We start from the raw sequence: 12155 nt of genomic DNA on the forward strand, positions 1-12155 counted from the left end.
AAGATGATGGGAGCTGGAGCAACCTGCTGGGACCATGCTGAGGACAGCAAACACCAAGGCTAACAGCTGGGGATCCAAACCCTATCAAGCCACCCTATCTGCTCTGGGCTGCTTTCACTTGGTTTAAGTCACTGTCTTTATGAGTTTCTGTTACATTTAAAGTGGTAATCCTAACGAACATTATTATTTAAACAAAGCCCTATTTTTTTAATAGTAACAGTTTTGAGATATAATTTACCCATTTAAAGTACTATGCAATTCAGAGTTTTTTAATATATTTACACATATGTGTAACCATCACCACAATAAATTTTAGAATATTTTCATCACCAAAAAAAGAAACCTTTACACTCTTCACTTATCATTCTCCATCCTGTCACCTACTCCTTCCTCAAGCCCTAAACAAGTCATCTTCTGTCTCTACAGATCTGCCATTTCTGGACATTTCATATAAATTGAATCAATACAATATGTGCTCTTTTGTGACTATCTTCTTTCACTTACATGTTTTTTTGTTTGTTTGTTTGTTTTTAGGTTCATCCATGCAATAGGATGTATTTTTATGGCTGGATAATATTCCATTGTATAGACATACCATATTTCATTTACCCATTCAGCAGCTGAGACATTCAGGTTGTTTCAATCTTTTAAATTCTTGTGGGTTTTTTTTTTACTTTTTCTAGAAAGAGGTTAATGTTGCAAATGTACTTTACTTCTCCTGTCAATTAAACTTCTTTAAATTTTCAAAATGAGATGACTGGCTCTTCGGGTTGTCATAGAACTAAACTGATGAGCTTCTTAGACCTCAAGGAAGATTCTGACTCCCAATGCACAAAGAAACCCAGGTTTCCCCAGGAACTCTTTTTATGCATTTCTCTGCAGTTCTGTTAATTTTTCTCTCCCTGGAAAACTCCCAATTATAAAATATCAGTTTATTCAAGTACTAAGCAGTGTCGTTAAGATTCATGTGACAAATGCTTAAAAAGGGCTTTAGATGAGAGTGATATCTTTTGGCTGCCCTATAACCACTTTCTTAGAACTTGTTTTTTTCCCCTCTGGGCTATAATTTTTTTTTAGCAAATTCTTTCCCTTCCTACAAACATCCCCTTAACCACCCCCCCCCCCCCCACACACACACAATTGACTTTTTTTGCTTTTTGTGTGCTAATGACCAGCTGGCTTTGGACCCCTGGCCTGCCTTTGAATAACAGACCAAAGGAAACCACGAATCTATTTAATTCTCACCCTCTGGTTTTCCCTCTCGGCCCAGGTTCTCTGAATTTAACAATCTCCTCTGTGAAGTCTTCCTCAGCTCCCAAACACTCCCTCCCTCCTCTGCATTCCGACAGTCTCCTCCCAACCAGAGCATTTACTGTCATGACTGAACACTCCTTTCTCTCATTAGACTGTCCCTCCTGTCTCTATTCATCTTTGTGTCTCCAGGACCTCTCTCAGCGCTGCTTTATTGTAAGGCATCAGAATCCGCAATGTCATGACACAGTGTGGTAATGTGTGACCAAGATCCTCAGATAATTTCACGGTGGTACTGACTGCCTTCTACATATAATAGTTATGTGATGTGGCACCTTTCTCATATACCCCTCAGTGTGCATGCATTTGTCTTAAGGCTTCTGCCCAGGAAGATCTTTTGATTACTGTAGTTCCACCTTATCCCCATAGGACATGTGACACAGGTGGGGTGCACTGGCCTCCAGCTGAGCCATGTTCTGGGGGAAGAATCAAGCCATAGCGATATACTTTCATACTTAGTGACTATGATCTAATCCTAGTGACTTATAATCCTTGGAATTGACTTATTCAGTCCCTCTCTAAATAAAGAGTCTAGACAGAAAAATCAGGAAAAAAGGGGCCTAGGTGTATATATGTACATGTGTGTATCGGTAGGAGGAGGTGGTGCTTTCTCATGGCCTCTAATCAAATGTGCCCAGAATAAGAGAAATGTCAAAGGTGGTGCTCAGAAATCCTTTACAAGTTTACCCAAAGTGAAAATCAAATGAACAGTATTTCTGTAGAGGTTACACAAACACGGCACAGTGCTGCTGCCTACTGACACCTTCCAGGTAAAAAAGAGCACAAAATTCTGGACCCGAGATCAGGGGCAGAGATGGCCTTACCTCTTCACTCGTCCGCATGTGGTGGACAATCACTTTGGAGGCAAGCCTCAGAGCTGCACTCTGAATTTCAGACCTAGAAAAAGTAAGCCAAAAACAGCCCCCAAATCAAATCAAGCATATTTTATACAGAGACGGTTTTTGCAGATAGTAATCCATGTGGATGTGAAGGCTGGAAATCACCTCGTGGCTACACAAACACCTCCAGAAGTAATTACCTTTTGGTTATTAACATGATACTCTGACATCTTTCTATTGCTTAGGCTTAGAACATGCTCCTAAACTGACACTGAGAAATATAAGGCCTGAGTCTTTAGGTCAGGACTGTATTCAAATTCATTTCATAACTGACTGATGGGCCACCGAGGAACCCAGTTAGCACAGCAAACATTGGGTGCAAACCTTTCATTGGAAGCAATATCCATGGTCCAGTTCAAGAACTCCTTTGGGGTTAGATGGATACAGTATTCCGTCTGGTGAAGCCACTCGCTGGGGTCCATGCAATGGAGAATTTTCAGTATCTGTGTGAGCCAGATCCATGAAAAACAAAACAAAACAAAAACCTCAGGAAAAGGTCTTCAGAAGCTAAGTGATAATCACTTACAATAAGGGGGGGTGGCTTATCTTTCAAAAAGCTCCCCTTAGTTCCCTCCTAATACCTTGAGAGACCAAGACGGTGGAACAGAGACACACCCGAGGTGCCCTAGTGATCTGTGATCAGAGTCTAGATGTCCAGTGTAGGAAGCGGTTATAGGGTTAAGCCTTGGACTGACCTGCTGGCAAAGTCTCAAACAAGTCCCAGCTTGGAGGGCACAGTCCTCTAAGCATAATTAAGCTTGATCTTGTGACTGCTCCCTAGATCTTTCCTGGGTAGCTAGTGGGCTGTGGGAGGGGCAGCAGGTGCTGCCAAAACAAGTGAAACTTACAACAACATTGTAGATTACCTTGTTTGTCCCTGATTATAAATAAAGCACCAGCTTTGCAGTCTGGATCTGTTCTGTGGCCTCAGCAAGGCACAGAAAGATCCACCCAGCTCCCAGCTTTATGAATCTATTTCTGCATCTTGTTTTCTTTATTTCTAATATTTCTCAATCCCTGGCCACCTCCATTTAGAACCGGTTCGTTCATCTCTCTTTCTGCGTGGGACGCGGAAAAGGGAGATCCCCGCCATGTTCGGCCCCTGCCGCTTCAGGCCCCCGCAGTCCGGATTCCTAAGTCAGTGTCCCTTCCTTTGATTATACTTTCTAGGTGGCTATCTGCCCCCAAATAGCCACATCAGCAAAGACCACCCTCTGACACATTCTGCAGCTAACTGTCTATGCTGTTCCCTACAGCGCTGAATGGCTTACTCTCAATCTGCTTCTGGGTAGTCTGTCATCAATATTATTATCATCAAACACTTTTCTTAGTGCCATCTATGCTTCCATGCCAAACACCAAACAAGAGAGTCCTTGTCCTCCTGATGCTGAATCTCCTTCTGATTGCTCCTGGAGAAACCAAAGCCATTCACAATCTGCCTTCACAATCTGATCACTCCGGTGGGTTCATCAGAGTGTGGGCGTGGAAGGGGGCAATCAGTACACCAAAGGCTTTACCTTGCAGAAGCATTCTGGGTGATTTTCCTTCATTGCCAACATCAAGAACTTCCCTCCCATATTCCACAACAAGGGTGGCAGTTCCTTCTCTCCTAATCCAGAGGCTGCTGCTGAAAACCTTTCCAACAGTGCTTCCAGTGTCAGCAGGCGCACGTCAGGGAAGGAAGACTCTAACAGCTGAGAGAAGGAGATCGGAATGTCCCGTGTTGGTTCTCCAGCCTGGACTGCCACTGCCCACACTGCAGCGATGGCTAGTTTGGTGAGGCTCTGGAGGTACTGAGGTAGGCCTGGCACCGTGAAGGTATAGGGGAATCCTGTTATTAGCTCTGATCTTGAGATGATATTTCTGACTTCCTCCCATAAGCCAAGATGCTCTAGAACTAAAAAGCAAAAAAACAAAGGTAATCACTTTATTCAAAGTTTCACAAAAGGACTTGGGAAAACACAAGCCTCCAGATACAGTAGGTGGGACTATCAGATATCTTTTCTGAGTACATTTCACACATCCTATCTAATAAAAGAATAATATGCAAATTAACCATCACTCCAACACACAAGATGGCTGCCTCCATGTGGTCAAAGATGGCTGCCCCCTTGTGGACACAAGATGACCACCACAAGATGGCCAGCAGGGGAGGGCAGTTGGGAGGGATCAGGCCTGCAGGGGAGTGCAGTTGTGGGTGATCAGGCCAGCAGGGGAGGGACCAGGCCTGCAAGGGAGGGCAGTTGAGGGCGATCAAGCCTGTAGGGGAGGGCAGTTAGGGGTGACCAGGTCGGCAGAGGAGGGAAGTTGGAGGCGACCGGGCCTGCAGGGGAGGGCAGTTAGGCCTGCAGGGGAGGGCAGTTAGGGGCAATCAGGCTGGCAGGGGATTGGTTAGGGGGTGATCAGGCTGGCAGGCAGAAGCGGTTAGGGGAAATCAGGAAGGCAGGCAGGTGAGTAGTTGGGAGCCAGCAGTCCTGGATTGTGAGCCGGACATCCCTTGAGGGGTCCCAGATTGGAGAGGGTGCAGGCTGGGCTGAGGGACATACCCCTGTGCATGAATTTCGTGCACCGGGCCTCTAGTATGATATAATAAGTGACTTGCCCACCAAGGTTCAGACTTCTGGTCCAGAAACAATTTCTATTTAGGTAACTCATACTATTTAGTAACTCATAATTTCCTCCCTGGGAGACAAAAGACATTCCCATGGGAAGATGTGTTCCTTGCATCCCTCCCCAACATTTAGTCAATATAAACTCAGTAACCTCTTAAATCACCAAGCCACAAAGTTGAGCTGCTAAGATCCCCTCTACAACACCTCTTCTCAGAGGCTCTTGGTCAAACCTACAGATCTGGAGCTCACATGACAGACTATTCTATTGTTAGTAGGTCTACTGGCCTATTTCTGCATTTTGAGGTTCCCAATGAGCCCTTTAGACATTTGAATACAGTTATGTCCCTTGTGTCTTCTCCAGATGAAACACCCCTACTTCCTTCAACTATTCACCATACGGTGGGGTTTACCTTCTCTCACTATTCTAACTTCCTTCTTTCCTTTGGACATACTTCACCCCCTCTTAAGGGATGGCCCTACAGAGTGGAACATGACCCTTCGTGTGGCCTGGCCAGCAGGACTATTACTTTCCCTGTTCTGACACTAGGCTACGGGAGTTGCATCACACTGTTGACTCAGGTGGAGCGTAAAGCCCACTAGAACCACAGTCTTTCTTTTCTTGCTTGGTCTACCGATGCTGTGAGTCATCTTTCTTACACCTTGTACTCAGTGCTTAGACCTAGGCTTCTTTCTTTGTTTTAAACTCAAGTATATCCTGTTAAATTTTATCTGCCTGTTAAGTTTTATGGCCTGTCTCTTAGATTGCCAAGATCTTTTTGTATTCTCAGTTCTGATAAAAAAAACACTTAGAGCCTACTATGTGCTTAGAATACTATCCTTGAGGAGTTTATAGTTTGGTGTGAGAAAGAGAAATGAATGACCAGGTAATTCCAATATAATGGTTTAAATGATAATCTGAGTTTTAAAGGGGAAGAATGGTTTGGAACCACCAAAGGCAGAGCAAAGATTCAAAGGCAAGAAATAGAATGGACCAGGTAAGATTCTTCAGACAACACAGTCATAGGGCAAACCTAAATTGACAAGCATGCCATAAATGCCTGCAGTCAAATAAGTATTGAGAATGTGGACTTGGCCAGCGGGGAGGACAGACACCTTCGACAAGTGTTCTGGTCAGTCAGCTCCCAGCCGTCCCTGTCCCCCACCCCACTCCAAGCTCTCAATTCACTAACCACCTCTCTGTGGGTCTAGTCATTCCCCAGTTATGAATCCCCCTAACTTTACCATTCTTTCCATAGAATTTTATCTACAAGGACATCAGGATTTCATTAAATGCCTTGTTGAAATTCAGATATCTCATAACTCAGTGAACACTACTGACTTCTAGAAAACGATCATAAACATAATAGAAATGTAAAATATTAAAGTAACAGTTGGAAAAAAGGTGAAATTAAAAAAAAAATCATATGGGCTTGCAATAATCCTGGAATTAGAACCACAAAATATTCATGTTACACATCAAATTGTTTCAAAAAGAAGCTTGCCCCAAGAGGCAAAGTGAGGGCTCAGGCTCCAACATGACTGTGCCCCATAGAGGCCACCGTCCGCCATCTATGGCTGCAGACACACCTTTTCTTTTAACTCAGACTCTGCAGAAGTCCAAGTTCAAGAAGGAGGGCAGGCATCTTTACAAAGCAGCAGGGAAACCCCAGGGAGCCAGGGTCCTCAACCTTCGTATCATCATCTCTACTTTCAATTCCTAAAAACCTAATTCCATTACAATTTACTAACAAGAAGACCACACTACCATGGTATGGTTTCCAGGTACCAATTCCCTATCCTTCCTACTCACTGCTGCCTGAGGACAGCACTACATTAACCTTTTGCACTCGGATGTCGAGTGTGATGGTTATTGAATGTATCAATAGTTTGAAATATAAAAAAATCCAAATAAATAAGTTTGTATGAAAAGAAACTCCAGTTTTTTATTCTACTGCCGCGCTTTGTAAAATCTGGGGTATTTAAAAAATTAAATCCCGAGTAGAATAAAGGAATCGAGAAAAAAGCAAGCAAGTGCAAAGGGTTAAAAAGTGATATCATTTGTTTGGAAAGGAGTCAGAATCATGGCTCCGAGATCTGCTCTTTAAAACGTAATTAAAAACAGAAAGAAAGAATAATTTTCAGAGAAACCTGTTAGCTGAAGGAGAGATATTCCAGGCAGAGTCTGTGGGACTCAAGAGCTGGGCACCCAGACTCATTTGCTTCCTCTAGGACTTTGAGGAAGGATGGATGACATCATCAAGAAGTCAGAGACTAACGGCATGTCCCAAAAAAGGGGGACATGCTCAGGAAGGGTTCCTTTGAACTTCTTGGCCTATATTGCCTATGGAGTTCAGTATAGTTCCATAAACATTTATTGAACATATATTAGGTACTTTAGGAGATAAAGACATTCAGAGCTGAGAAATAAAAATTACCTGCAATTAAAGTGCTTTAAAACTAATGGGAGATAAAGATGACTACAAAAATTGCAAAATGCTAGTGACTTAAAATTGTTAGTGAGAAAAGCTGACATGTTGAGTATGTACCATGCACTATAGAATATTATATTCTCATTGTTCAATGCTATGAACAATTACACTTGTTGAATATTATTCTAAGTACTTCAACATGCATCAACTCATGTAATGAAGTAGGCACTACTATTATTCCCATTTTACAGATGAGGAGACAGAGAAGTTAAGTTACTTGCCCAAGGTCACACAGAAATGGTAGTTTATAAAACCCAAAAGAATGACAAAAATGAATGCAAGGGGCACTTATCTTCTAGTTCAAGAAGTAAAAAAAGGGTTTTCAGGAGGGAACACAATGTAAGAAGGGCCCTGAAGGCTGCCCAGAGGTGCCTGACTGGGAGAGAAAAGGGCAAATGTTTAGGGGGAGTTAGGAGGGAGTAGACTCTTAAGAAAGAGCTGCTAATAGATTCTCTGAATTAAATGTGTCAACAGAGGAGCAGCAGGAAATGATCCATAAGCCAGGAAATGATCAAATGATATTCACTGAGGCACTTTCTCCAAAATGCTGCTTAGAAAAAATATTCTCTGTTGTACAGCAAGACCCAAAGAGACGTCCTAAAGCAGAGTTTCTCAAAAGCATCTGAATCACCGGGAGGGCTTGTTAAATTCCAGTCTGCTGCTGAACCTCACCTCCAAAGTTTTTGATTTAGGTGGTCTGGGGCAGGGGCTGAGAATCTGCATTTCTAACAAGCTCACAGGTGATGCTGCTGCTGCTGCTGAGCCACGCACGAGCCACGTTTGAAAACCAATGTCCTCAGGTGATGGTTCTTAGCCAGATGTTATTAAAACCACACATGCCTGGATCCCTCTGGCAGATTCTGATTCAGTTGGTTTCCAGGTGGGCGCAGACATTTGTAGACTTAAGAAGCAACAGGTGCCCTGGCTGGTGTGGCTCAGTGAATAGAGCATCGGCCTGTGGACAGAAGGGTCTCGTGTTCAATTCCGATCAAGGGCACGTACCTCGGTTGCAGGCTCCTCCCCGACCCGGTCCTGGTCGGGGCGCATGCAGGAGACAACCGGTGGATATGTTTCTCACATCGATGTTTCTCTCTGTCTTTCCCTCTCTCTAAAAATCAATGGGAAAATATCCTCGGGTGAGGATAAAAAAAAAAAAAAAAAAAAAGCAACAGGTAATTCTGCTATATACCCCAGCTGAGAATCACACTCCAAGATCCAACTCTCCCAGGGTTTGTAGGGTTTATGTGTGAGAAGGTAGGGCTTCAGTTCCAAGTAGAGCATAGCTCATTCCAGCCTAGTACCTCACCATAGTGAAGAACTAGAGAATTCGCCACACCCCATTTTCTCTTACAAGTAAAAACACGAAACCCCTGACCAGGTAGCTCAGTTGGTTAGAGCATCATCCCGATATGCCAAGATTGTGGGTTCGATCCCTGGTCAGGGCACATATGCAAGATAATGTGGAACAACAAATCGATGTTTCTCTCTCTCTTACTCTCTCTTTTCCTCCCTCTCTCTCTCAAGTCAATTTAAAAAAGTAAAAATAAAATAAAAACATTAAATGAGAGGAAGTCACCAAGAATTCAAAAAAATGAATAAGCACTGTAAGTACCCCTGCAGGCAGGACTTCAATGCTGGCTCTCTAAGCACAGGTTCTAGCAGTGAATCAGAAAGACCAGGCTCTGCTCTCAGGAAATCCCCATTTAAGTGGGGACCACAGAACACCCTCTCCTCGGTGCCCAGAGTGAGGGGTCTCCAGGTGAAACAGGAGGTTGGAGTCAATACTTTAACTTAAGCAGCTGCAGTGACTAACAAGGATGTATTGCTTTCCTGTTGAGCATAGTGGTTTCTCAGCCCAGGAAGTACATTAAATTCATCTGGAAAGCTTAGGAAAACACTTATGTCAGGGGACACTTGACCGCGTCTCTTGGGTGAGCCTTGTTTTAAAGTGACCCAGGTGATTCTGGTGCGCAGCTGGGGTTGATAGCCACTGTTCCACCAAAGGGTTTCACCACCAGGATTTCACCCCGGAGAAGTGCTGTTTTGTGTCCTGCCCTACCAAATGCTTCAAAGTGTAGAGTCTAGACCAACTACTTATTTCTGTTTTTATGAGTGCCTGTTGTCTGCAGGGCACAAAAAAACCCTTTTGATGGGGTTCCTCAGTCTGAGGTTTAGCAACCTTCTCCTCTAGAAAAGGATTTTTCTACTTACAATTTCAATTTTGATTGGTTTGGGTTTCTTTCTATCTTTCTTGGAAAGCCAAGTGTTCCAATGAAAGAATCAAGTCCCTCCTTTGATGATGCCATCTTATTTTTCATAAACTAGATGATTTTTGCAGATTCTTATTAATTGGAGTTTTCCCCAGCCCTCCTATTTGGAGAGTCTTTAGATTTCCCCATCAGTGCAGTCATTTTAGTCACCAAGTATGTGTGACTGACTTGGAACATCCAATTTGATTTCATTTCTTAAATTAACATCTTCTTTAGAGCAAGGCTATTTCTAGCCTTCAAACGATTGGCTTACTGGCTGAATTCACTTGGAAGGACACTACCTCCCGCTCTGCTATGTCCTAATTATTTCAGTGGAGAAATAATTCCCAAGTTTGGAATTCAAGGACCAATAAAATGTCAAAATAACATGGCAGATTGGAATAAGTTGCCAACGTTTTATTTGGTAAAGTATGGATGTTAAAAACCTCCCATCTATATTCATTTCATGAAAGAAGGGCTATCCTTCACACCAAAAAATAATAAATCCACAGTGTCATCATAAAGAACAATTCTTTAAAGAAATTTGGCTTTAAGAAAAATTCGCTATCGTGTCATTTTGTTCAAGTTTTATTGTGAAAATGTCACCAGGGACCAGCTTTGGAGAAGCTGAGAAAAGCTTCCTGGGAGCAATCTGTTTGCATAGCATGACCATCCACAACAGAGAGCTCGACTTTGCCGAGTGGCTCAGGACAATGTCTGTGTGAAGAAGCACAGTGGCCCAGTCACTTCCCTCTGGTCACCTCAGAGGCGTTATTTGATTTCTTGGTCCTTTGGTGAGTTGCAGAGTTCAGTGTTACATCTACAACCTGAACAGTGACGCTAAGTGAACTGGATTTCAAAGCTGCCACGTCCTAACCAACCAGGATAGGGCGCTAACATCGACCTGGCTGAAAGGGGATTTCAAAGCTGCATATGCCTTGAGCAGGGACAGTGTCCTATTTCACAAATCCTGCTGTATTATTTAGGGAAGTCTGACTCCTCCCCAGAGGGCAGGCCTGAGCGTCATTCATCTTTGATTTTCTAAACTATTCATGTAGGTTTGTTAGAATTTCTTTTCAAAACATCATCATAATCTTAAAAAATACATGTTAATTTAAACAGCTTTGACAAGGGTATTCTGGAAAAAATGTGGATGATATCATTACCACATAATTATGGATACAGCTGAGTTTCACCAGAAGAGCATTTAATTTAGGTTAATTTAACTCTACATAAGTACTCAGTAAAGAGAGATTGGAAAATAACAATTAAAAGAGTGAAACTGCCTTCTAATCACTGAGCATATTCCCGAAGCGTGTTTGTGCTGTCACCTGAGACCAGTGGTTCTCAAACTTTAGGGTGCTCACTCACCTCCAGATTTCCTGATTCAGGAGCAGGTCCCAAAACAATCACACGTCTAACAAAATCCCAGGTGATGCTGATGTTGCTGATGAAGGGACCACACTTTAAGAACCATTACCTCAGAGCATCTGAGATCATCATGCTTCTCAGTGTAAACATCTTGCCATGCTGAACGTGTGTAATTCTAGTGTTTATGGTACCTGTTTGTGTAGACCATGGCCCCTAATCAAAAGACAACCCTTCATCTAGTGCTCGACCAAAGAGCTCCTGAACATTATACGGTCCCTGACCTTCCCTGCTATGTCACCAATGAGGAGAGCCTATGGTTTTTGTGCTGAACTGGCCAAAATAAAAGGGGCAAGAGGGAGTAAGTATACAGGCCCAAGGTGGCAGCACTGTCTTGGCCCCAGCAGAGATGGCTATGAGGGAAGCAAAAGCCCAGTGAACACAACAAACTTGTTCTATTTACAAGCAGCAATCAGTGTCCATGAAGGAGGAAGAATCCCCCTCGGGATTGAAAAGTCCAACCAAACAGGAAAAAGTGGTCTACTGCTATGGAATAAGTCACTTACTGGGGATACTGTGTGAACAGCAATATTGATTGCATCACTGAGGTGGTCACTTGCTGCTGAGGTACAGAAGAAAGGTGTTTATTCTGCCTGAGGTTGCACATGCTTTTCCCTTCGCCTCAACTGAATGAATGAATGAATGGATGGACTTCTCTTTCATATATTATAAAGGCTCTGAATTCTCTGATACCACTAGGCCAAGAAAACTTTGCAGCTGTAATTGTTCTGAAGTTTCTCTTATCCCCCTCTGCCTCTCTCTCCCAGAATCTCTACTCTTCTTTTAAAAGTAGGGGTTGAGAAAATATAAGCCAATTTCACTTTTAATGCACAGGGAGATGGCCAGCTTGCTCTATTTCAAAGAATTGTAGCTCTGGTCAGAGAGCTCTGTAATCAGATCCAACCAAGGTTCTTATCTGAAACGGTCGATAAACTGGTTCTAAAAATAATCGCAGATGATAATTTGTACACTGTGAATGTTAATGTCCTGTTATGCAATTTCTCAGTAAAAAAAATTATATCTGGGGAGAAAAGGAAACCATAGGAACTACAACAACAAAAAACAACTGATTTAATAAATTTTGGCTTCTCCTTATCGAAGGGAAATTCCATTCTTCTACTTAATCCTCTGCCCCTCCCAATAAACTGTAATCCTGACCCCAGGCGC

The 12155-nt window shown here is 42.9% G+C and overlaps 1 protein-coding gene across 1 annotated transcript in view; it reads right to left on the reverse strand.

The window, feature by feature from the left end:
• Window positions 1-12155, reverse strand: part of THADA (THADA armadillo repeat containing) — a 293480-nt gene that overhangs the window by 46119 nt on the left and 235206 nt on the right. The window contains exons 31-33 of the mRNA XM_028140017.2: window positions 3728-4107; window positions 2535-2653; window positions 2136-2208 (exon numbers count right to left, since the gene is read on the reverse strand). Of these exons, the coding sequence (XP_027995818.2) occupies window positions 2136-2208; window positions 2535-2653; window positions 3728-4107 (572 nt within the window). The remainder of the gene's footprint in view (window positions 1-2135; window positions 2209-2534; window positions 2654-3727; window positions 4108-12155) is intronic.

Source organism: Eptesicus fuscus, chromosome 16 (assembly GCF_027574615.1).
Source record: "Eptesicus fuscus isolate TK198812 chromosome 16, DD_ASM_mEF_20220401, whole genome shotgun sequence".
Lineage (NCBI taxonomy): Eukaryota > Metazoa > Chordata > Mammalia > Chiroptera > Vespertilionidae > Eptesicus > Eptesicus fuscus.